The sequence below is a fragment of the Silurus aristotelis genome, assembly GCF_946808225.1.
Source record: "Silurus aristotelis genome assembly, chromosome: 19".
Classification (NCBI taxonomy): domain Eukaryota; kingdom Metazoa; phylum Chordata; class Actinopteri; order Siluriformes; family Siluridae; genus Silurus; species Silurus aristotelis.
Genome location: NC_139592.1, coordinates 12,775,061 through 12,802,923, shown reverse-complemented (window position 1 = coordinate 12,802,923; position 27,863 = coordinate 12,775,061). Strand labels below are relative to the sequence as shown.

General features: G+C 38.8%; 1 protein-coding gene across 12 annotated transcripts in view; it reads left to right on the top strand.

Moving 5' to 3' along the window:
- The window catches only part of rgs19 (regulator of G protein signaling 19), a 49,471-nt gene extending 23,839 nt beyond the window's left edge, over nucleotides 1-25,632 (top strand). For 5 of the 12 annotated variants that reach the window (XM_083570257.1, XM_083570260.1, XM_083570259.1 and 2 more), the window contains 4 exons: nucleotides 10,096-10,235; nucleotides 12,043-12,129; nucleotides 13,509-13,743; nucleotides 23,247-25,632. In XM_083570257.1, the coding sequence (XP_083426383.1) occupies nucleotides 10,096-10,235; nucleotides 12,043-12,129; nucleotides 13,509-13,743; nucleotides 23,247-23,435 (651 nt within the window). In that variant the 3' untranslated portion in view covers nucleotides 23,436-25,632. Of the gene's footprint in view, nucleotides 1-10,072; nucleotides 10,236-11,665; nucleotides 11,937-11,986; nucleotides 12,130-13,508; nucleotides 13,744-23,246 lie in introns of those variants that run through there. The other 7 variants (XM_083570258.1, XM_083570263.1, XM_083570255.1 and 4 more) reach the window with 4 other exon arrangements.
- The last annotated feature ends 2,231 nt before the right edge of the window (nucleotides 25,633-27,863 follow it).

Here is a 27,863-nt window from a genome sequence, read left to right as displayed (position 1 = left end):
CTGGTAGCCCTTCACATCAATCGGTAGCCAAGAAGTAGCTCTCGGTTTCAAAAAGGTCGGTGACCCCTGTTATACATGAAATTGAGCTTTCGGAAATGTATCCAAATTTGTGGACTGCTCTGAGAATATGTTTAACTCATCCAGTGATGGTAGCTGAAGCAAATCAATGGGGCATGTCTCGTTGTCTCGTTGGGGCATGGCGCGGTTCACCCAGAGCGGCGTTCAAGCGAGAACCGCCATTGGCGCTTTGTGGTATCTACTTAACACAAACATACAGCGTTCTGCTTGATGATGAACTGACGCTGAGCATTTTCAGATTGATAAATGCAGGAAGAAACTTCTGACTCTAACTTGCCACAGCACCCGTGGTGCTTATTTGCGAGTTGAAAACATGATTTTGGGCTCAGGATAGTTTATTATATATCCGTGTTTAACTCGAGCAAAGAGTCTTGTGACCAAAATGATAATAGGACATTATCATTATGATAAATCATAGTACTTGGATACTTAAGTACATTTGAAGGCAAATACTTTTGTACTTTTTTCTTGAGTGAAAGTTTAAAGGAAGCACTTTTACTGAAGTAATATTTTAGAGTGTATCTCTACTTTTACTCAAGTACCTGCTTGGTATACTTCATCCACCACCAGTTATTTAAATCTGTACTGTTATACAAGCTGCACATTGACTACTCTAAAATATATCCAGGTTTCATTTCTATAGTATCGTCCCTTCAGAAGATTGACTATAATGGTTGCTGAATAGTGAGGGATGCACTCACTATTGTGAGATAGCGTATACATCGTGTTTCTTCAGAGAAGTTAACTGCCATCGGTGTGTATCTGTGCTGCTGTGTATCAACCGCTCAGTCAGTTGCTAGGGATGTGTGTTTGTTTGAGTACGTAGAAACGCTGTCACAAGATGTTGTGAACATGCAGTCAATGTGTAAGCAGTAATAATATTCCCTTATCACATTCAGCGCTTTTGTCATATACTGTATAGGCTGTGGATGTGCTTCATAACATCTGTGAAAAAACGTTCACTCGTGACAAACACGGAAATAATTATTATTTAATAAACAGGTAAGTGTGTGGATTTATACACAGAAAACTACAATCAGGATATTTTGGCAAGTTTGTGTGTATACAGTGTGAGGTTTTGGACTGGTTGTGCTGTCTAAGTTCGAAGAAGAGCAACAAAAAACGTAATCTTTCTAAGGCATCTCAGCTCCACTTTTTCTCTTGAACAGCCCCCAAAAAATGAAGCCATGAACGTGTTCACTCACAACAGATCAATTAAAAAGTGTAATAGCACTATACGAGATTTCAATAAGCATCTGCATTGCTGTTCATTACGTCCACAGAGCCTGTTTAAACTTAGTTTATATCACTTTAATAAGATCTATAAGAAGTTTAGTTAATAACTCACCACCTATATTTCACTCATGACTATAACATGTATTCCTGAGCAAAAGAAAACTAAAGTCAGCAGTCTCAAATGTTATGTGCCACATACACATTCATACAGAGTAGGACACGTAGTGAAAAGCTTTTTACGACCCTCCAACACCGAAACATGAACAAAGAAACAGGATATAAAAATTACATATAGTGTAAAAAGTTCGAAAGTATATTAAAAGTATAAAGCACAACTATATATATATACTTGTGTGTACACGAATAAGACAGAAATAGATATGGTTGTCACTCAAGTGTCAATTTGCTGGTATTTAAAAACTGCCAGTAAGCTCGAACGATGTAACATATATGACAATCATTGCGAGATTTTGCCGCACCTCTTTCTTTTCCCAGTACCAAAGTCACAATCTTTAGTCAGCAAAAACTTGTGGGAAAAAAGGACGATGGCATATTGCACAAAATCTCACGGCCCTACTCATAGCACACTCTCATTAAAAGGCAATGCAACGACTTAAATCTCGTATTTATTTATCGTCCCATGATTGCTATTGAACTATCGATTTTAGCTCTAGTGTTGGAACTGTGCGATACAGTTAGAAAGCAAATAGTTTAAAATGCTTTGCATGTATTTGTTTGTAATTGCTTTTTTTTTTTTGTTTTTTTTTTCAAAAGACATGCCCATTATGCATTCTATTATTCTTATAGGAACTCCTATTTGTTTTTGGCCTAATACAGCTGCAGAAGTATAAACTCACCAAAACCGATGGTATTTTTCAGATTTCCGAAGAAATGAGCCGTTTCTGAGAAAAGTCTTTAAAAGGTTATTATACAGGACATGTGATATACTGGATCAGTCACTGTTCACCATTCAGTATTATTTCTGCTTTATTTTATTGGATTCATTAATATTAGCATTTCTCTTGCCATAAAACATGACACTGGACTTCAGAGTGAAATGGTACATACCTCGTTTACCAACATGCTTTTCCGAATTGAAGAATAGGAAACTACAGGTATTAGAAATTGAAATGCTCAATATTTCATATTGGAATATGATTATTTCTCTGAGGTCATCTCTATGCTATACTCAGCTCACAATAGTATTTATTAATGTAGTAAATAAACACTAACTTTCTGTATGTTGGTCTGTGGTTGAAAAGAAACTTGCTAACTATGGGTGATTATACAGTAGTTGCAAATGAAATTCTTTTCCATTTACTTTGAACCAAAAAACAGAACTGCACGTTCAGCTGAGGTGGATGACTGCGAGCTGTTTCCCGCTCGACCCCCATGCGCAAGAATAGAAGGCAGCATGACTGAATCTGTACTATACAGAAAGATGTATGATTTTTTATTTATTTAATTTTTTTTTACAACGATCTATAACAGATCCCTTCCTCTCAGCACTTCAAAAATCCCCCGTCTCCACCCTCACCCAGGTCTAAAGGATTTGCATGTAAATAGGCATGTTTATCTGTGAGGTTGAATATGCATAAAACTACACACCCTAGTGTGTGTGTGTGACCTTGTGTTTAGGGGCCACTAGTTTCTCGGTAAAGTCAAACAAGGTCAAATAGAGCCCTGTGCATGGTTCTAAAAAGTTTTTTTTTTTTTCCCTTTGCTGCATAATTTCTTCGATTTCACAATATCTTAGTGTGTGGGGGTGTGTGTGTGTGGGTGTGTGTGCACGTTTGTGTTTATATTTTGTTAGGAACCAAGAATAGAAACATATGAACGTTTTGGCCTTATGGAACATTTGGCTGGTGTCTGATGGCAAAATTTGTGTCAGGTTTAGGAGGCATAGCATTAACTATGTCAATGGAAGATCCTAACAAGAATAGCAATCCAAGCTTGTACTGTATGTGTGTGAGTCCTCCAGCCTCTGGCTATCTGGGAATCTCCTCTTCTATTGGTTGCATAAATTCTTCCACTTTTAAACATGAGTGACTAATTGTGAAGTACAGTAGTAAAGCCTAATGTCAGGTACAGGGATTGGTTTAAGAGAATCTCTAATAAAGTGAGGGTTGTGTTGAACCTGTCAAGCTCGGTGTTTCTGCGTTTTATTCCTAGAGCACCTCTTATTGGTCACTCATGCATTCTGCAAATCCAAGCCAATTTGTTGCTAAATTCCCTGAACTTGAGTCAAGTGCATATAAGAGAACTTCAAAAGAGCTTGTATGAAGATGCATCTTTACAACATTGTCATTTTCTGTTCCAACAAATATTCCATTATGGTGTTGTGAGGTTCTGGGTATTTAACCCATATATAGATCTTTTTTTTTTGTGTGTGTTTTTTTAATTTTTTTTTTAGATTGTGTTTCCCTCTAACTGTAAAAGGATTAGATTAGAACCCCCATGATGAGTTATTCTCTGATTTGATTCTGTTAGGTGATGCTGGTCTGAAACTGCAAGAATGGAGGAATAATCACACTAATTGCTTGTCAAATAAGTGCTTGAATGGTTAAAAACCCTTGGGTGAGATTCATATTGCTCTTTAAACATACAGCATGAAGAGACAAAAGCCCCAGCCGGCTGCCATCTCTTTTTCTCTCTCTCTTTCTTTTTCTCTCTCTCTCTCTCTCTCTCTCTCTCTCTCTCTCTCTCTTTCTCTCTATAACAAGAATGCAATTTCTTCTTTTTTTTTTCGCTGTCCTTCTGGGTCAAGTGATGCGGCAGTTTCGGTTGCCAGGGCTCGACCAAATCCCTCCTAACGGGATTTTAGAATGAGGGTTAATAAGATGAGAAAAGGCTCAGCTGCATATCCGGTTCTACAGAAGCATGTTCTGATAGTGAGAAAAACACACACACACACACTTTTTTTTTTTTTTTTTTTTTTTTGTTTCCTCGCTGCTGTTTTAATTTTTTTTTTTTTTTTTTTTCTCACCCAAACTGTCAATCTGAAACTGTGAAAAATCTTGCACGCATGCACAGTCACACATCTTGATTTGAGAGACTTTGATATTATGTGTAAGAAGAGGGATGTAACTAATGCTTCTTAAATATTTTGTTTTATTACAAATAAAAAACAAAAAAACAAAGTCAATAAATTTACAACAACAACAAAAATGACTACAATAAAGAGTTGCTGGTATTTATTAGACACACTGCAATTATCAAGTGCTCATGTTCAGCACTGTTTTCAAATCAGGTGCCCAAACTAACACAGGGTTGTGGTGTTTTGTACAATTTCTCTAAATGACTAGACATCATAATGAATAGATATTATGAAAAATCGCTTGTATTGTAGAAATGTCTTTGCGAATCGCAGCGATACCCTTGTAATATCGTAGACTCTGACTCTGGTGAAGCCACTGCTCAACACTGCATAAAGAGCTTTCTAATCCATATGATACATTAATCATTATGGGTCATTCATTTATTAAAAAAAATAACATATCCAAAAGCAAAAAAAAGTGATTATATTTAATATAACAGCAGGATCAGTAAGAAATCACTCATCTCAGAGAGTTCATTTGTTTTCATACAAACTACATGAGCAGCACAAGATGTTATTTTTTTTTTTGAAAGATAGGAAAGATTGAGCAATAATTGGAACATAATTTTGGAACGCAGGTACAATAGAGCAATTCAAATGCACCGGTTATGTCACCATCGCAGTGTTAAAGCATCCCCATAATGCCCATGGAGGATTTTGGCTGTACATCGCAGTTGCATTTTCCATGAAACGAAAACAATGCATATTATTAGCAACCGTTTTTATTATTGAATGATCCTGAGATATCAGGTTAGTTTAAAAAAAATAATAATAATGTAAAATTAAAAGGAGGATGAAAAACCAACAAATGGGTGCAAACGCAATCGCACAAGGCTGCTGATGTCAGCGAAGCCAAGATTCTCTAAAGAGAAACTCTCCAGGAGTGAATGGGAACCACCCGGGACAAAGCAAGATGATGTTTCTTGTGTTCGCTTTAACAGTGCATGTGAAGTGTGCAGCGTGTTGTCATGCTTCAACTACTTTAAACCTCGTCTTTTTCACACACTCTCTCTCTCTCTTTCTCACGCACACACACACACACACACACACACACACACACACATAACTCTCCTCTTGACGTACATTAAACAGACGCGAACCCCGTCGAAGAAAATAGACTCGGCGCAGAGTAGAAACAAAAGAAGAGCAACTCTGAGGGACACGGGGCTGCCAAGAGCTAAAAATATCCCGTTACTGTCCGCTGGCTGAAACTACATTATGTCATGCTGAAAAGCAAGGAGAGGGGGAAGGCCTGAAAGAGAGATTTTTGCAAAAGAATGAGCTCGACTCCTTAAGGAAACATTCAAGCAGCACATTTATTTGCTCATTAAAAACATTTAACAACCAGCAAAAGGTCCTACGTTCACCATGTCTACTTGTAGAAACATTTCCTTTGAACCAGTTATAAACTACAGCGGCAGTCTTGAAAAAGAAGCGTACAATTTTTACTTCAGGGGGAGGTGTGCTTCTCTTTAACAGTTATGACTGGGAATTTTCTTCAGATCAACATACATACAGTATGAGTCAGAATATACACTACATAGACCAAAGTACTTTTAGACACCTGACTTTTCCCAGCCGTGTGTGGTTCTTCTCCAAAATGTTCTCCACACAATTGTATAGGAGGTTTTTTTTCACTACGAGACCCAAACATGTTCCAGCATGAAAATACCCCTAAAGAAAAGTCCATGAATATATGGTTTACATGGATTGGAGTGGACAATCTTGAGTGGCCTGCTATAGAGCTGTGACCACAACCCTGTTGAACACTTTTGAGATGAATTGAAACACTGACTGACGCCAGGTCCCCTCACCCTACATCAGTACCTGAGTATTCTAATGCCCTTGTAGCTAAATTAGGACAAATCTTCACAAGCACACTCTAGTGGAACATCTTGCCAGAAGAGTGAAGATCATTATAAGAGCGAATCAGGACTGAACGAGATGTTTAAAAAGAACACGTGAATTTCGCGGTCAGGTGTCCTCCAACTCTTGTCTTAATAGTGTATTTGTTGAAGGAGCTGACACTGAATCTAATAACATGTTACACAACTGGATGAAGTAAAAAAAATAAAAAACTTTGGAGCAAGTGTGTGCTTAGGAATGCTGTCAACATTAATCATGTGATAATGTTTTAAACTGGGAATGATGCAATCGAACAAGTCAAAAATTACCTGTAATAACGTCAGTAGTAATACCGAGAAATAGGAATAATAATAGTCATTCACATAAGCCAGAACGGAACAAATGAGGCAGCGCACACAACAACACGCCGAGTTCTTAGCTTGTTTTTGTGTGTGTGTGTGTGTGTGTGTGTGTGTGTGTGTGTGTGTGTGTGTGTGTGTGTGTGTCATGTTTTGAAAGCTGAGTACGACCCTGTTGTAGAGATTAAATCGACACTAACATGTGGCAGCTGTCACATGGTATGTAGTCGAACAGCTACAGCCTCTTAATTGTCAGTCTTATAGAAATGTAGTGCTTTCTTGTCGGGTAATCCAAAGTATGAATGTCTACTTCCTTCCACTCTCACACACACTTCCCCCTGCTGTTTCAGCTCACGGCTGTGCAGACTCGCAAAGGAATATGATAGTGTGCGTATTGTCCTCAGCTACAGAGGGTTGTTGTTACAATTTAAGGCTTGTTGGTTTGGCCAGAGACTCCATTATAAGATCCTTGTACTGTAATAAGGCAGTGTGTGTGTGTGTGTGTGTGTGTGTGTGTGTGTGTGTGTGTGTGTGTGTGTGTGTGTGTGTGTGTGTGTGTGTGTGTTTGGGTCTATAGAAATCCTCCATTCATCTAAATATGCTTCTATACTTTCATCAGGTCATTAAGCAACAAAGCGCTTTTGTTTTAACCACCCTAGTTCCCTTTCGCTTGCTTACACACACACACACACACACACACACACGGAAGCAGAAAATCAGCAAGTCGTCTGTGTGCGTAGCTGTTGATGTCGTGCTACTCTGTATGAGTATTAGTGATGGTCAGTGGACAGAGCCATAGGGCCTCTTTATTTGGGCCAAATATAGATACAGGACGCACTGTATCTATTGCACGAAAATTGAGAAACTGGAAAAGAAAATTGGAGAAAGGTGCTTATTGCACAATTTATACAGTGTCCTAAACTGGGAAATTTGCAGTGACACAAATGCGAGTCCCCCCAGAACTGTGTAGGTAGAACAGTATTTACCTAATACAATTGGACTACCTTTGATCAGCAAGTTTTTATTTTTTTATTTTATTTTTTTTTATGGTATATTGTATAATAATGAAAGATTATTTACGATTATATTTTTGGTAAAATACAAATTTAAGGAAACTGTTTTAATACTCCTTTTTATTTAGATTAGATTTTTATCCAACTAATCTGGCAACCATGGGTACGGTATTTTTTATGTTTAATAAAAAAATAAACAGGAAGTTTGTGAAGTTGCCAAAATGAGGCCAACATTTTTAATGTACATGCCATGATTATAAAACAAATGTAAAACATAAGAACATTTTCATGTTCTGGCACGTTTTTGTTTTCATTACCTGCCTTTCGGAACAGCGTCAAGTTTTCAATGTGTCTCCATGATATATCGATATACAAACAACCAGCCCTTGTTATCTTTTTCTTTTACTCCGGGTTTAATCACATTTTTTATGATATCAGCCTCGAGAACTCCCTATAATCATGCAGAATGGTAAAGCGACTGTTACTACATCTTTTGGCATTAATGAAAAGCATAGGGCTCCACCACTTTTTAAATCCCCCTTTACTTTAGTACAATTGTGAAATTATATCAGGTACATAGGTCATTGAGCTTGGCAGTGGCAGGGCATGCATGTGACATCACTGAGAGTGCATGTGGCACAAATTGCAGGTCTGCACCCAGAATCCATTAGGACTTTAGCAGATGGAGATTTAATTGACTGTCTCTCCTCCCACTTTGTACAGTGTACAGCACAACCAAAGGCTACACCACATTAGAACAACAGCATCCTCCCGTATGTCATAACACCTTAAAAATATATTAGACATGTTCCATGTTCAATAGGGTTGAGGTCAGGGGTATATGAAGGTCACTTGAGATGTTCCACTCCAACCTTGCCAAACGTTATGGACCATGCTTTTTGCACCAGGGCACTGATTTGGGCCTGGTGAAGGGAAATTTGAACGCCTCAGCATACTGAATCATTATAGACAGTTGAGTGCTTTCCAATGTTGTGGCAATAGTTTGATGAAGTGCCACATATGGGTGCAAAGGTCAAATTGACTATATAGTGTAAGTCAGTGCTTGGGCTTCCACCATTTAAACAATCAACTCAGGACAATATTATTTCAGGGTTTCAAGTACGATAGAAAGTTTATATTGCAAAACTTCATCCATTGTCTCGACGCTTCCATTCATCTCCCCGGTCTGTCCACGTCTCCAAATCTGTCAACCCTTATTGCAAAGTATTGTGATATTACCATGGTGGCGTGTCTGCTGGTCAGAATCAGCAGGTTGAAAAGGATTTCTGTGGGGGTGTTTATGTTGCGGCGAAGACCTCGCTATCTCCTCATGGCACTGCAGAATGACTCATAATGCCGTCTGGTTTCCTTTGCTTTCTTTGGCACTCGATTTAATCAGTTTATGTTCATGGACAGATTTAGTGGTCGTGCTGTTTTTGGTACTTTTCAGTCTCATAATTTAGCAGATAAAACTAAAACTCCAAAAGCATGCAAATAACGGGATTTTAATGGTATCCAATGTGATACCAAACTTTCTACAAAAAGCATGTGCTTTTGTTCTATTGTGGCTCTTTATATATAAGTGTATATATTATTGCAAAAGCAAATATCCTGTAGAGGCTGGTACGTATCTGAATTTTGTACTAGGCATGGGATGTAAAATATTATCCAAATGTGTCTGAGTTTACCCCAAGAGCACTCTTTATTTAATCAGTAATAAAGTTCCAAATTAGTTCATTTATACTTCTTAATGTCTATGTCTAATACATACCATTCAAGCATCCTCAGTACGAGGTTTTGGACATACAAACACATTGTCTTAAGACTGTAGTTATGGTTTAAATGAAATATATATTGTATACTGACAAAACAAGATATTTGGATATAAACTACAAGGACAAATGTTTGTGGACACCTGACCATTAGCTTTGTATATGTTTTATTTTTTTATATACCGGTACATTACATTCCACACTCTTCTGGGAAAATATTAAACTAGATTTTGAAATGTGTGATTGTGGTGTTAGGAAAGTCAGGTACTGATGTAGGGTTAAGAGGCCTGGGGACAGTCAGCGTTCTCATTCATCCCAAAGATGTTCAGGAGAGTTACGATCAGGGTTTAGACTTTATAGCCATCTTGAGGATCTTCCATTCCAGCTTATGTAAAGCATATGTTAATGGAGCTAAATTTTGTGCACAGGGACATTGTCATGCTGGAACAGGTTCGGGTCTCCTAGTTCAAGTGAAAAGAAAATGTAATATTTCCGTGTCCAGTGACGTCCTATACAATTCTGGGCCTCCAACTTTGTTATAGCAGTTTTGGAAAGAACCATAAATGACTGGAAAAGTCAGGTGTCCCAATACAGTTGTCCATACAGTGCATTTTAGTCTCAGTGAACTCACACAGGTAGACATTGTTATGTGTGTGTGTGTGAGACATCAAGGTGACTTACTATGTGTGTTTCAGTACACAGGCCCAGTCCCAGCAGAGCGCGAGTCTCCGGTGGCACGGAGCGAGATGTCCCCGAGCCGGGCGCAGCACTCGCCGCCTGCACAGAGACCCAATGCCTGCTGCTTCTGTTGGTGCTGCTGCTGTAGCTGCTCTTGGTACGACCCATACACCTATTTCACTCTCTCATATGATGAGGCTTTTATTTAACTGTTAATACGAGAACATGGAAGTAACGTGCGATCAAAAAACTGAACAGAAGACACCTCAATAAACACAGATCTGCTTGATTAAAGCTTCATTGAGTACTAAAATATAGATTGGTAACTGATTGGTAATTGATATGGAATAGAAGCTTAATATACCAAGTAGAACGCTGTTGGTCTACAGCGATTCACATTACATAAACTTTATCCGGGTAGAAAGGCCATTGTACGTGATGCTTTCTCAGCTATTTGGAGTTGAGATAAGTTCAGAAAGAACTTTATTATCTCGAAGGAAAATTCTTCAGATCACAAGAAAAAATATTTATATAAATGTAATACAAATAAAATATTCTACATATACAAAATGTGTATAAAAAAAACAAACATATGTATTACATATAAATAAATTATGGGTGATTTGGTCAGCAGGCATGTGCTGATAATCAGTTGTACATTGTGTTGTAAGAATTCACCCAGGAGAGGAGGTTTCAAAAATTAAAGGAACACTTGCAAAACAGTTGGACGGAAGCGTTTATTTCACACCAGCTATGTTAAATATCACGTTTAGCGTCACCGATTTCCTTATTGCAGTTTCCTTGATAGTCGTTTACATTACATTTTCTTGATTCGTTATCAAGAATTATCGAGAATTCCAGCTACTTCCTCTTCATCACAGATTTCCTAAGACTTCCTGTGCTTTTACGTGTGTTCTGTGTGTGTGTATGTGCGTGAGCGCACGTCTGTGGTGCGCCGTGTACGAGGAACCTAAAGAGCAACAGTGATTAAGATTGCTCTCATTCGAACGAGAGCTCTGTGGGATATAGTTGCATATTCACAGCCCTCTCAGTTTCTCTTGGTCTCTTGCACTTGCGCACACATTGTAAGCCACTTGGGAATGCTTTTACTGCCTAATAACAGAGCTCCTCTAGATCTATTTCTGACAGGCTCTCTATAAACGATAGCATAAAGCTGCAACTGGAAGATACAGCACCGCCGGCCAAGATGCACACATCTGTGTTAGGTGTAATTGTGGACCACAGTGCGGTGTTAGCAGCACGTGGCTACGTGCTAAAGCAGGGCCTGAGGTTTTGCGGACAGTCTGACTAGATCGGCGCCTCTGCGGTCACTCGCAAAAGAGCATGAGTCATGGAAACATATTTGAAGACCACAGTTAGTGTATAAGACAGACCACAGTGTTCAAAGTGTCACAAATGAAAATGTTTGTTCCTCGAATCAACGTCACCTCAATGGCCTGTGTAGGAAGACCACGAGTAATGTGACAATTAGGTGCTTGATGTAAAAGACCGCAAACCTCTTAAGTAAAATTTTCTCTTTTTTTTTTTTTTTTTTTTTTTTTTTTTTTTTATTATATAATATTAGAGATTGATGTTTAGAATTGTTTTGGAACCATTGTAAGTTCTGGTCATTTCTTAGATTATCAGCTGCTCTCTGGAATGAGATGAGAGTCTTCTGCATGACCAAAGATTGCAGCGCTACACATGCTTTAGCGTCTCTGTGTGACAAATAGCATGTGTATGTGTACAATAATAAGGTTGAGCTGGAGAGCGTGTGTGTTTAGGAATGTTTGTCCCTTCATGCCACGTGTATCTGGTGTGCGTGCGTGCGTGTGCGTGTGCGTGCGTGTGCGTGTGCGTGTGCGTGCGTGTGCGTGTGTGTGTGTGTGTGTGTGTGTGTGTGGCCAGGCCAAGAGGGTTCAGGCAAAACTGTTATTTCTCGATGCTGTTTTACCACCTTCCAGTCTCACTATTAGGAGAGAAGATGAGAGTCGCCGGAGATTGAAAGCCCAGGATACTAAGCTGGAGACCATACCAAACTGTGAAGTTTGGTAAGATCACACACACACACGCACACCCTCACACGCGCACACACGCGCACACACACACACACGCGCACACACACACACGCACACACACACACACACACACACACACACACACACACACACACACACACACACACACACATTCAGCAGTGCCTCTTGGTGTGGGCACATGCAGATGCTTTCCAGCTTGAGCATTTTTAATGTAAAAATCCCCAAAGCAGCATAGCTTTTAAGGTGATGCCGAGCTGTCATTAAAATGTAAATGGTATGTTTATTCAGCTTCATTAGTAAGCGTCATGTACGCCAAATGCTCAAGATTTCTGATCAGAAGAGTTCAAATTCAAGCTCTTTCAGCCAAAACTGTTCAGCACTTCGACAAGGTCCTTAATCGCTTATACTCAAGGGATGTGTTTTAGCTGTTTGGCTTTAATTTCCTATTTCTTACATAGTTATCATTTTTAAAATATATAAATATACAATCACTTTCTGTTTTACAATCGCTGTACTTACTAAAAGTCAAGCTGTTTCTCACACAGCTTTTTTATGTGTATATAATGTATGTTGGTTCAGGGAGCCGATTATAAAACCACACGACGTTTTGACACAATGCTACTTTTTATTCACGCACAAAAGCACAAGCTACAAATATTGTGCTTTATTTTATTTATTTTATATTTATTTACTAAAAAAGCAAAACGAATAATGGCTCATAATTTGCAAACTTACTACTATTACAAACTGCATACCTGTCTATTTGCCTTGTCGGATTTTTTTTTTTATTTTTTTATTTTTTTAGTTCACTGTCACCATTTTCAGTCCCGAAACGCATTGCAACTTTCCAAAACCACAAACGTGAGCCATATTACTTTAAAATGCGAACACAATTGAACAATATTTACGTTTTAAGAGTTTTAAGTAGGTAACATGATTGGTTTAGTCATTAGTCACTTACAATATTCAATGTTCATTTGGCCACTAATTGTTGCTAGCTAATTAGCCTTGTAGGTCGTTAGTTCAAAGGAAATCACACCGTACACACACACACACACACACACACACACACACACTAATGACACAATTGTTAGATTCTTGTGAGTTATGAGGGGTATCCTGCATGTATTGGAACAAAATGGCAGGTTCCAAGCTGCAGGTCTCCAATGAATTTTATCATTAGTGTGATGGGCTTTTGAGATTTGCATACCACTGCATGCCCAAGCTTGTTCTAGTAGAAAGACGGATTTCTGGTGAACCCCTAACAGTGAGAAATCTCGGGTGTTTTCTTTTTGCAGTGCTTGATCACTGACTTTTTCATTGTTTTAGAAAATGACTGAATTCATTGTTTTGTTTTGTTTTTGTTGTTTTTGGTTTATTTACCTCTTCAGCAACAATCCAACGGTGGAGGAGATAAAACAGTGGGCTCAGTCCTTCGATAAGCTGATGAAGAACCCGGCAGGCCGGAACGTGTTCCGCGAATTTCTGCGCACTGAGTACAGCGAGGAGAACATGCTCTTCTGGTTGGCCTGCGAGGATCTGAAGAAGGAGATTAACAAGAGCAGGATAGAGGAGAAGGCACGCGTGATCTACGAAGACTACATCTCTATCCTTTCACCTAAAGAGGTAGTAATAAAAATAATAGGCAAGAAAGTCTATTTTTATATATAATTTTCTTACACTAAAATTTGAAGTGCAAAAAAAAAAAATACTAGAGATACACACAGAAGATCCTTTAAGTGAGGGAGAAATAAATAAATAAAAGCTCTGTGCACTGGAGGTTGGTGTTAAAGGAACTAACTGTTTTGCAGACTCGTGGTGTGAGAATTTATAAGCATGAATTGACACGTTTTACATCGGTGTCTGTATAAGGACCGATGCGATGTTGCAACAGTATCCGTACATCTCATTTCCCTCAGTGTGTATCCATTTTGTGTTTTAATACTATATATATATATATATATATATATATATATATATATATATATATATATATATATATATATATATATCAATATCAGTGGCGGGCTGTGCATTTGGTACCTGGGCCTTCAGTGGGGACGTACCCGACTGAATCCACCTCTTAATACCACCACTATCACGTCACAATTATAGAAACTATCAATACTGTACGAAAACGCAATATAACGTGGCATTACAGAGAAAGAGGCATTTCACATATGAAGGGTGAATATCATTTTACTTAAGCAAGAAACCCAGTTAAGACTCCAAACCTCTACACTACAACCGCAACTGTGCACCTACATCATCTGGAGCAGTTCACAATCCATATTTGTCTAATAACATGGCAAAAACATAAAAAATGTAAATAAAATGCACCCCATTTACCAGAGATGCATTATCATAATTTGCACCGCTCCTCAGAGGCTGTAATCCAGTGGTACCGCTCGTATTCACTGGTCTGGAATTGGAGAACAAACCCTTTCCCGGGCTGTGACACGCTAGCTTGCTTCGGGGTTGGCCGACCTCTCCTCACGATGTCTAGCTTTTCTGGAAAATTTATTTTTAAATATGTCCGAGACCAAATAAATGTTTCTGCCTTCGTAGGGATAAAAAAAAGTCTAAATCAGATGTGTTAATGTGGGCAGAGCTACAGACGTGTTTTGCCAGTCGTATTTGGCTGTAACAGTTCCCCGTAGACCAACCAATCAGAGGACGGAAAAATGCTGGCGCTATTCTAAGCCAGCTCGCTGCCCTGTGAGGCAAATATGAAATCTGATTGGTTAAAGAAACAGACCTTTTAATAATAATATTCTCTGTGGTAAAAGAGCCAGCGGAACAGACTTTGCAGGCCCTGGGCAGATTAGATTGACATGGCTGCATGGCTGAAATCTGATTGGACAAAAAAAATCTAACATCCACATACACGTACAGGAAGCAGTGCAGCCAAGAGAAACGCTACGAAATGAAGAGAATAAACTGATGGAAATAAATTAGTACAATTTCATGGAACGAATATTAGAATTTAGGTTGTAAATGTAGGTCAGTGCTTCTGATCATGATAGCAGAGCTGGTTTTGCTGAAGTCAGTGTAGTCAGGAAAAGAAAGTGTTCTTTCTCCAGGAAAGGAATAGAATGGCAGCGTTGAGAATAACGACAGGCCGTGTTTGCAACACTTGCAACTTCTGAGTTTTTTTTTTTTGTTTTTTTTTACTGAAATATCCTGTGGTTGTGGAGTTTTTTTTGTCATACCAGCTTGTTATTAGTCACATTATTATTACATCTGTGTGAGATCTTTGCACAGTCACTAGGCAGTGTGCAGATCTTATCGCATTCCAATCATAATGCACATGGGGGTATGTGTGTGTGTGTGTGTGTGTGTGTGCGCGGAAACACCTGGTGCTTTGACAATACTGTATTTTGATTTAGTCACGCTGCTGATGTTGAGGAATTAGTAGTAGTGGAATGGCACAGTGGTGCAGTACTCATTGCAGCCTTGCAGCTTCAGGGTCCTTAGTCCTAGATTTTTTTTGTGCATGTTCTCCCTCTGCATGCAGTTTCTTCCAACTTCTCGGGGTTTGTGCATACGGTATTGTGCACTTAATTCCTGGATCGTGAACAGCGTAGTCCCACAGTAGGCTCCAGATTCACCGTAATCCTTTGACTAGGTGAAGTCTGAATGGATTTTCGTATGTTCAGTGTCATCCACGCTTTAAAGAAAGCGTGGATGACACTGAATATACAAAAATCCATTCACCATCCATCCACCTTGTTTATCTAAAAAAAAAAAAAAAAAAAAAGGTGTTGTATGTAGTAGGGGTGTGCGATATTGACAAAAAATGATCTCAAAATATTTTTGGATTTTATCAATAGCAGTAATTCGGTGCTATTTTGCTGAATTCTTACACGTAATCAGTTGAATTAAATAATCAATTAAATATTAATAATAATAATAATAAGACTTTTTCACTGTGACCAAGCAAATAAAATTAGTATTTATATATATATATATATATATATATATATATATATATATATATATATATATATATTATACATTTATAAATATAATATAAATGTATAATATATTTTAATAGCTGAATTTTAGCGGGGAAAAGTGTGATATTGATCAACTACATGAAATTTTAAAAATGAACACATTTTCTGCCCCATATCTTGAATTCTGTGATCATCTTAAATGCATTTTAATAGATGTTCTGTGGGTCTTGCGATAATGTCAAATTGCACATCATTTAAACAACAATTATAATGCGATATTATCATAGATATGCACAGATCAGGCATAACATTGACATTATAACATTATGACCAGTGAGAGATTAACTCTAATTGTCTTTTCATCATGGCCCCTATCAGTGGGTGGGATATACTGGGTAGCAAGTGAACATTTTGTTGATGTGTTAGAAGCAGGAAAAATGGGCTTGTTGATGCACGGGGGGAGCGAAGGCTGGTCCGTGTGGTCTGATCCAACAGACGAGTAGCTTAATGTGTAGCTCAAATTGCTGAAGACGTTACTGCTGTTAACGCTGTTAACAGGACTGTTTTGGTAACAGCACAATATAAGGCAGGTGGTAATATTGTCATGCCTGGTCGGTATATATTGTACACTCCGAGTATGTAGTGTGATGTCTATTGTTCGGATTCCTATGTACTCCAGATTTCAGTATCCATAGTCTTTTCACATTCCTCAATTATTATTTTTTTCAGCACAGATAAAAAATGTGCAGTTTAAACCACAATGGCTTTGTTTGGGATCCACATACTTGTGCGTACTGTGTATGAATATTTACACAAAGGTCAGAGGGAGAATGCTGTATTTGCCTGCCACTTAGACGAGTGGAAATGGAAAAGAAACCAGGTTGTGTTTAGTACATAGCATTAATAACAAATGCACACCCACTTACACACACTTCATAATGAGGAACATGACGCTCTTTCAGATGTTACCTAACCCTCTTCTGCCATCTGTCCGTCTAACAGCTCACTCTATCTATAGCTCAGCATGCTGATCTCTCTGTGGTCTTTAATTAACAATCTCCGTCTCTATCTCTCTCTCTCTCTCTCTCTCTCTCTCTCTCTCTCTCTCGCTTTCTCTTTTGCTTGAGAGCAAGAAATAAAGATCTCATTAAGTATTAAAAGTGCATTGTAAAAATTGAGAGCAGCTTTGGGTCAGCTGTAGCGGAGTGGCTCAGCTGGAGTGGGTATTCTTTGTATGTTTGTGTGTGTTTACCACTCCGCTGGCCACAACCCACCCTTTGCTTTTTTTCTATATTAAAGATTTGACATTGCAAAAGCATTCGTCACATCTTCACAACTATTTAAATTTGATTGCCTTAAAAGATGAGGAAATAATTACATGCCTCATCAGGGCTTCATCCGGTTCAAGTCAAGTCAAGTCAAGTTTATTTGTATAGCGCTTTTCACAACAGACATTGTCTCAAAGCAGCTTTACAGAAAACAACAGTGAAGGTGAATGGTGTGCGTTTGTCCCTGATGAGCAGCCGTGGCGACAGTGGCAAGGAAAAACTCCCTTAGATGATATGAGGAAGAAACCTTGAGAGGAACCAGACTCAAAGGGGAACCCATCCTCATATGGGTGACATCAAAAGTTTGGTCATAAATCTTTCAACAATACAGAACAATTTGTGATCATCATAGATCCAGCATCAGCTTCTCCATGCCAGGGCCTTTAAACACTCGGCATCTACTTCTCCATGATCATCCATAGGTCCACAATCTTCACGAGGTGGGACGTGACTGGAGCTGGCCAAACCTCAGGAAGCCTCGGGATGGGGAGAGAAAGAGAAGCAGTGGAGAGGAATTAGCGTAGCTGCTGTTCATGATATTAACAGCACAAGTTGATAATGTGCATGTGATCAGATGTTCTGGAGCAAAATGTTCATAAAATGTTGCTGTGTCTGTGTGCTTGTGTATGCACGTACATACGTGTACACACAAGCTTAGAGACGACTTGCCGGAGCAGGTTTTATTTGTCAATTTCCATTCCAAGTAAGATGTAAAAAGAAAGTGGTCGTGCAAAGACATATTGATTAATGTGAATGTAGATTAGTGTTAAGATTTTATTTTATTTTCTTCCTTCAATGGGATCAAAATTCCAAACATATGTCTAACATCCTCTATTAAATCTATACCTGTGTGGAAATGTCAGTCATCGCCAGTGCTGAACGGAGCCACTGTAGTGATCCATTACAGATCTAATATTTGGTAGTTAGTCCTCTGTATTAAAGGGACAAAATTCATGCAACTATCCATGTCATTCATTCTGCTTATGAAATGAGATTAGGGATCCGTGTTGAAAGAAATTTGGCTAAATGGCACGCACACACACACACACACACACACACACACGCACATACACATGCCCCTTTTCCCTCTGTTCCTGATGGAAAAGTTCAGTCAGCTCTTTCTTCATTTCTCATCAGCACCCACACACACACACACACACACACACTCACGCACAGAGATTTACTCACTCACTCATTCTCCAAATATCTCAGACTCATGAGGCACTATATTTGAGTTTGTTAATGGTTTATAACAAACATTATGGACCCACTGGAACCCATTGAAGAGTCTATAGACTAAGCAAAGCTACTTATGTTTGGCGAAGGCCTTTTTCACTGAGTGCGCAAACACACACATGCAAACATGCCTGGGCATATTTTTTAGATATTTGGTGGGAATCAAATGTCCCCACAAGGATGGGAATATATGGCATATCTGGTCCCACATACATAGACAAGTGTAGGCATAGCATTAACTGGATTAATAATTGTGCCGATGGAAGGACCACATAAGGATTGTTAAATAAACACACGCACACGCACGCGCACACACACACACACACACACTCAGTCAGAGTTTGTATGTCTTTGTAATGCGTATTTGTGCTGTATCATATCAGTGTGTAGAAACGTGTATTTGTCTGTGTGCTGTGTACATTAGACTGGGGCCGGCTGATATGGACAAAAAAAAGGTGCCGTAAAAGTTGTCAGACATTGAACGATAATTAGAAAAGCAATAACAGTTTTTGTACGTCACTGTATTTACAGCAAAATACAGAATCTACTTTCATTTCAGCTATATTTCATTACTAATCACTTTTCGAGCAAATAAGAACATCGAAAATAATCCAACATAATGTTATGTTGCTGCTTTTTGCAGTTTAATCGCCGATGATGTCCAACTTTTCTGTTATCCCAGTGTATTGTGCCCAAAGTTATTACTATCTCAACTAAGATACATTATATGGACTATAGTATTGGGACACCTGACTTTTTCAGCCATACAGTAATTGGAATGTTGACTGAACCAAAAGCATCCTTAGTGTGAATCAGTAGGCTAAATGACCACAGTTCTCAACATTCACACTCCAAAATCTAGATGAACATCTTCCAAGTAGAGTGGGGAGGTTAATAGGTTATAGCAATTTAAATGTGGAACAGGATGTTGGAAAAGCACATGCAAATCCTAAGGAATCATTTTTTTTCTCCATATTGTGTAAATGAGAGAATTTTGAATGCGAATAAACACAGACTGGTTTGTGCTACACAATATGCCTTGCAATTTGAACACTTCAAGAGAGCAGATCATAAATGCCTGCTGCCTGAGGGGATGCACATGTCCTGTGTTTCTGTGTATGATAATTTAAACCTTGTGTGTCTTTAATGTGTGATGCAGTGGTCAGTTCATGTGTGTGTGTTTCAGCTCACAGCACGACTTAGAGCATGGTTTTCTCTCTCTCTCTCTCTCTCTCTCTCTCTCTCTCTCTCTCTCTCTCTCTCTCTCTCTCTCTCTTTCTCCCTCTCACAGCAACATTAGGTACAATCTACAGGAAGCTATAAATTATGTTCCCTTTGGCCTCGAAGAAGTGCTCTATAAATAGGCTGCAGTGTGCTAAGCAAGGGAGGTTTAAAAAGGGGGTAGGGATGATCAACAGGTTGAGCGACCTATTGGACCTTCCCACAGTCCCTTCATTGAGCTTGTGGTCCCACTGGCTTTATGGTAATCTGAGAAGCTGAAATGTCTGATATTGTCACCTATTCTTGATGCTGAGATGCTTGAATTTTTTATTTTTTTTTTCCCACTTCATGGAGTTTGTATACCTCAACTGTTACAAAAGTTTTTTTAGCAGTGCAACACACAAACTCAAAGCCCAAGTTTGTCAAGCCACCTACCATAATGTGAGGTAGGAAGAAGCCCAGAATATCCAGAGAAAGCCCACACCAACATAAGGACAAACTCTGCAGTAACCCAAGCTCAGGACTGAACCCTACACCCTGAAGCTGTTAAGAATCAACACTACCTGCTGCATCGCTCATGTTTCAAATATAGTCCATATTAAAAGTAAATTGCATTAGAGCACTTAGGCTTGCAGAATAAACACAGTCATTGTCAGTGTGTCTTGCCGAGGCCAATATGTACCTCCAAGTTTTAAGATTGCTTCTGAATTCGAGTATTAATTGCCTGTTGCTCAATAAATCCTGTTTAAGCCGTATACAAAAATCCACTATCCTGTAAAAACTAATAAAATAACATAGAGAATATTATGAAGCATGTTGTATATAGTTCATGTGGAAATGCTGCAGTTCCGAGCTAATCGGGGTAAAACGCATTATTATTAGGCCTTTAAAAAAGAAAAGAAAATATGTTACATCTGTGATTAAATCATGGTGGACTGATGCACACATTTAATTCAAGACAATATTTAGACCTCTTTTTTTCCTTGTTTGTGGTTTCCAATAGCAAGTGGGAATGTTTATGGGCACAGGAAGAAAATAAGAACATACCGTCAAACAAGAGGTGATCACACTTATGCTATAGACTTCAATGTATAAAATTTTTAGACTAACCCCAAAATAGGCAGTTATGGGTAGATCCAGCAGAAAGCCATCCTAGTAGCAACACATTCTAGTATCGCATGCTGAATGGTTTTAGATTTACCTTTATTAAACAGTGTTAAGGTCCCCTGGTGGTCTAGTGGTTAAGATGCAGCGCTCTCACCGCTGCGACCCGGGTTCAATCCCCAGTCAGGGAGCCATCCCCAGCCACTCTCAGTGCCGGTCCCAAGCCTGGATAAATTGGGGAGGGTTGTGTTAGGAAGGGCATTCAGCGTAAAACATGTGCCAAATCAAACGTGCGGAGGATCAGCTGTGGCGACCCCTAATGGGAGAAGCCGAAAGAAAGTTTTTAAACATTGTTTGATACTGTAGCTAAGTTTCTTATCAGCACACATAGAAGAGCTAGTATCCTGCCACTGCCGGACCCTTGAGCAAAGCCCTTAACCCGCAACTGCTCATTTGTATAAATAAGATAAATGCAAGTCGTTCTGGATAAGGGAGTCTGCCAAATACCGTAAATGTAACTCATTAACTAAGGTTTCAGGTTTCAGCAGAATTTCCATCTCAACTACATCTCAAAGACCACACAAAATGCATGAATCTAGCCCAAAATGTACCACTGGACCAGGGAGGCACTGCATTTCTGATGTACAGATATTCTTTGCATCTATCTTACAGTAAAACTGGTTCTGGTTCTGAACAGTGTAGTCACACTGAGCAGTTTGCCTTTGTTTGAGGAAATGGCTTAGGTTTCATTCCAGTTATTGGCTATAAAATACTATCTTGGAAATCACTGTGTATTTATATATATATTTGTATATACAGGTAGTCCTCTACTTACGATGGAGATCGATTCTACCCCATCGTAAGTCAAAAATATTGTAAGTCGAGGATGGTGCCATGACTTTGACAGCCTTTCCTGCTTTGTGCTGATTTATAATTTTATATTCTGCTCTAAACTGATGGCTTTTCTCTTCTTTTTTTTCACTACAAGTGATACTTGGGCGCTTGGAAGACATGCTTTTATCACTAAAAGTTGTTTGAAACCGTTTAAAAAGAAAAAAATACACACTGAGACTACTTTACTCTGTCGACCGCTAGCGAGAGTGGGGCATCTCACAGGGCGAGAGATACGCTCATCCCTGCTGCACGTCCAACACATCGTACATTGTACGCTGCTGCCTGTGTCTGTTGCACGGAATGTAAATGATTTTAAACATTTTGTCGTATCGCTATTGTCATCGCAAGATCGAAAAAATGGTAAGTTGAACCATCGTAACTCGGGAGTATCTGTGTGTGTGTGTGTGTGTGTGTGTGTGTGTGTGTGTGTGTGTGTGTGTGTATGTATATGTGTGTATATATATATATATATATAATATATTATACTTTAATTTAGCATCAAAACTGGGATCTTGGCAACCTTATTGTTAAATGTTAAGGAAAATTCATGGAAAATGTTCATAGAGTGAGCATGGCGCAGTGTGGTTCATGGCCCAATAGACCTCAGTTAGTGCTTGTTATAGAGACCATGTTTTATCACTGGATGCAATAGAGCTAACACAGTGACTGTACATATGAGTGGACCATGTCAAAATGTTTTAAGTGAAGCAAAAATATTTCTGGTGATTGACATGTTAGGGAACGACAGTCGGGCTTCATGAATGCACACACATTCCAACACACAGATGATGCTCTTGATAGTTCTGTAACAATGCGATGTTATTCCATGGTGATGGTTGGAGTGAAAACTTACTATCCATAAATTCATAAAGACAGGACAGAAAGTAGATTGCAGGTCACATCGGTGTTGCCATTGTCACACTCATTTTACTGACCCTTACTGCTACTGCCAAGTATATGGGCACCTCAAAATGGGACTCGAGCCCACAACCTTGAGGGCAAAAGTCTCATGCTGTACCACCTGAGCTAGCCAGGCAAAAATAATTTGATTCGATTATAAGATTAGATTTATTAATAACACGGTACTTGCTGTTTTATGTTAGCTGATGCACCATTGTAAAGAGTAATAATGTATACATTTCTATTAGTAATATAGGTGTGTGAAAGTCAAAACCACTATCCAGGATTTACCTACTGTGCACGCTTCAGCTCCTGATTTTGACTCCTGAGATATACAACTTGTGATAGGGTTTAGAAAGACCTATGATCTAAAATATAACACTTATTAAACCTCTTACCTTCTCCTCTCTCTCTCTCTCTCTCTCTCTCTCTCTCTCTCTCTCTCTCTCTCTCTCTCTCTCTCTCATTTGCTTTCTGTCTCCGGCAGGTCAGCTTGGACTCGCGAGTGCGTGAGGTAATCAACAGAAAGATGCAGGAGCCGACTTCACACACGTTTGAGGACGCACAGCTGCAGATCTACACTCTCATGCACAGAGACTCGTACCCACGCTTCCTCAACTCACCCATTTATAGATCAATGGTGCAGGGGGGCTCCCGCTCTTCCTCTGAATCCTAGATCCACTTCTCTCTCTCCATTCATCCTTCCGTCACACAACCACTAAAAGAGAAAGTACATGTTGGCTTCTTGCCATGGTTGGATTATGCGTCTATTTCCCCTCCTCGTGTTTTGCTTTGACTTCACCTCTCTGTTGTCTTTGAAGGCGTGCCATGCCGCCGGTATATTCTGAACCTGCACAGACCGAAACTGGAAGACACAGGGTTAAAGAAGTGGTCATAGTCATTTCGCTGCTTGTGATGACGGAGACAACTACTGATCCACACGAGTCTCTTCGTCCTTTGTTGATTTTTTCCCATAGGTATGTGTACGAACACAGTTTTATCTTTTTATCCGATGTCATGAGTTGACAAAAGACGAGAGAGCTCCTCTGCAATAAGACACACTGGAGTCGACTTTCTCCACTCCGCATACGACCGGTTTGCCTATTATCTACGACCTTTGACCTGTCCACTGTCTCCCTTCTCTGCGATCAGCTATTTGAGACATGGGGTCGGGCAGTGGTGGATGGTTATGTTTGTTACCGGAGGGGCTGAAAGTTTCCCAGTTGCAAAAAAAAAAAAAAGAAGAAGAAGAAGAAAAAGAATATTTAGAATGTTAACATGTTTAAAGAAATGCTATAGAAAACAACAATAGGTGGAAAATAGATGTAGATATAAACAAAAAAAAAAGTGAGTGGTGAGAAAATGTCTTAATTAGACTGGTCACTCGAAATGCATTTTAAATTTAGTATTGTTAATGTTATTTATTTTCACATTTTTGTCAACTTTTGTTCTTGTACAGTCGATTTAAAATCCGGTACAGATGACGCAAACCGAGCAAGGTCACGAGTGCTTCATAGAGCACCGTGTGTGAGTGAGCGTGCGGGTGTCTGTAGGTAAGCAAACCTCAGCCTCTCTGGCATATCCGTATTTACAGGATGAAAAACCATTTCCTTGGCGGAAAATTGCAAAAAAAAAAAAAAAAAGAAAAGAAAAAAATTTCTAAGATGCTGCTTTCTATGTTTCTTGTCTGGATCAATTCCAGCGTTTCTTCAGTAATTCTTCAGTATTGTCATATTCTGGCGAATAAACTCCTTAATTCAGATGAATTAATAAGCGTTGTTTATAGATGCAAAGCACCTCATAAACCTCTGTTTTTTTATTTACATATCAAGCAAAACTAGTGTTAGTGTTGCCATTACATTATTTTATATATATATATATATATATATATATATATATATATATATATATATATATATATATATATATATATATATATATATATAATTATAACAATTTTAAAATCTGGACGTTGTGCTCAATCTTTTCATTTTGGATGTTGAACATCTGAACTGTCCTCACTTGCTGTCTTCCTCTTCACCTTCGCATTTATCACAAGAGGAGGCTACGCAGCTTTGCCTAATAACGATCACTTCTATTAGAATGAATCCAGAACAGCCTCAGCTTTCTTTAATTACTGAACCCAAATCAGGCTGTAGAAAGGAACCTTTGCAGAACACCAAGCTTTTTTTTTCTTTTTCCCCTCATTGAAAAGTGGTGCTTCACATCTATGACATTGTGTGTCCTTGTTGACATTTCTACGGTTTGTGAATAGTCACTGAGTATGGTGAATGGAACTCTTCCTGAGCATCTGGGCCTTGACTTGTGCACTGTGCAGGACTTGCATTCATTGTGCTACAGGAAATGTTTAAACTGCACGAATAGCTGTATTGAATTCATCTGATTTTCGGACTGTTTCACTGCCAAAAGTCTGAAATGGGCTTCTGCGCACAGAGGCTTGGGATGGGACGTTAGTGATGTAGGATGGTTACAAAGATCTAAAAGCAAACACGCACACTTAGGCCCTGTCCACATGTAGAAGTATATTGTTTTGAAAACAGTTCACATGGAAACAGTATTTTGGGTCACTGGAAATGGAGCGTTTTGTACTCAATTCAATGTTTTGGTGTGGACTGAATGAAACGTATTACACATGCATGCCTATTGTGGTATGTATGTGTAATGAATGTGCTAGGACTCTGTTTGTCACAGGTGTTGATGTGTTTGTAATTTGCTTATTTTTATTAATCTTGCACCCTCATGCAGTGGCACCTGGATCAAATGTGATCCTAAGCAGTAGTTTTATATTACTTTCCCTGACCAGCATAATACAGATATGAATAATGAATGACTGAATTAAATGTATAGCCATTTTGGTGGGGTTTTTTCTTCACATTTCTCCTTCTCAGTGCACACACGCTTACAACCAATTAGTTGGCCAAATCAGTTTTTTCAAACCTTCATATGGACATTGATACACCTAATCTTATGGCCAAAGGTTTGTGGACACCTGGCCATAACATCTATAAATGGATCTTCCTCGAACGATTGCCATTAAATTTGAAGTTGTCCAGAACATGTTCGTATGCAGCAGTATTAACATTTCCATTCACTGAAACAAAGGGGTCCAAACATGTCACAGCATAACAATGCTTTAAAAGTATATAAAGACAAGTCCGCTTCACCAGAGTGCGGATGAGCCCACATCTAACTTAACACCGAATGAGTTAAAACACCAACCACACGACAGGCTTTTTGCCAGACGTCAGTGCCTGAGAGTGAATGGCATAAATCCCACAGACACACTTCAAAATCGAGAGAAACGTCTCTCTAGCAGTTTTCAAACACCAACTCTATATGAGGGCTAATTTTAAAAGGGGACATTCAATCATTGGGTGTCCACATACTTTTGAGCATATATTGTATTTTTCATATGGTATGTTTCATATAAATGGTATTAATTTTGGCATAGGTAAAAAAAAAAATGTTTTCAAAACAATCTGTGTATCTGTGGACAGGGTCTTATATACACAAACACAGCTTTACCCTATATTGTGTTTTTCGCAGATAGTCATGTACTGTATATTTAGAATTACGAGCCGCAGCTTATTACTGGGTGGGCGGTTGAGCTGAGCTGAGGCATATTTACATCTTCTATACCCCGAATAACTCATTTAATGTATACAGCATTTGGGCTGTTAGGTGTGCATCAAGGCTACTGAAGACATTTGGAAACACTTTACTTGCCCATAAGCCCTTTGTGACAGCTGAAGTGTATAAAGCATTATTCCAGCATTCATCAACCGACATAAGGGCACTTGCGAGTTTGCAAAACACATGATTAAATAATATGACTAATTCACAATATATACACTGAGCTACGTCGTTTTATGTTACATTCTACTGTAAGTAAGCCTGGAAAGTGTCACAATACAGCCTTATGATAACAAAACCCTGCTGCTTGACTCATGTGTTATGACAACTCGACTAACAAACATCTTTCTGGCAATTGATGCCTGCTGGAAAAAAGCTATGAGATTCGTGTAGGGTTGTAGAATGAAGGTAATGAAGGGCTTGTAGCACAGGTGGCATGTAGCACTCTGAATACTAGTAAAGCGTTACCGAGTCATTTTTCTATTCAGTCAAGGGTCATTGATTTCAGCTAATGACCAAATAACCTTGTCAAAAGATGGCTTCAAGTTGGTAAAACCATTTCCAGTAGCCTTGACCTTCCACTGCATGAAAACTCAGTGAAAGAAAACCTTCATAGACATCAAATCCAGTGTATAATCGAATTTTCGTATACTACTGTAACAGTGTGGAAAAAGTACTGTATATTTTGTTACATTTCTTTTTGTAGTTACTATTCGATGACTTTTATTCTATTTTTAAAAAATACAGGAATTTGTCAAACTGTCTATGTAAATTAGGAGAACTTTCAGGTTTCCATATGGGATTTATTAACTGATCAAACACACACACACACACACACACACACACACACACACACACTCGAGCATGCACACGGCAACATTCACACACTGGTATTTTTTTTTTATAGCCAAATCAATGCATACATTTTAATGACATCCATTTCATTTCAATTTAAGGCAGTAAACTGGTATATATCACATATCATTAGTTCCTGGTTTCTCAACAAAAAGGGGAATTTATATTCATTGGCATGATGCCACTCCTCAAAACAAAATGCCACTTTATGTCCAGCAAGCTTTCTAGGACTCCTTTTTGTAGGCTTTACCCTTCCATGTGCGCCCGACTGGCACTCGGTACAAACCCCATTTTGTAATTTCACCCAAGAAAGGAGTCGTGTAGAAGACCTGAACTTGATGCTGGTGCTACCACTGTGAGCTCTGTGACCTCCTCTGCTCTCTTATGTCTGTCTATTTCAAAATGTGAATTTGAAAGACAACCACTGTTCTGTGTGCATGCATGTTTGTCCTTGGTGTGAAAGGAAAATCGGGCGAATACAATAGGCAGTGCTATGAACTCTCTCATTGTGGCACTGTTCTAAATACTGTTTTTTTGGCCTTTTTTTTTTTTTTTTTGGTGAAAAGCCATTTCTACCTGACTGATCCAGATATGC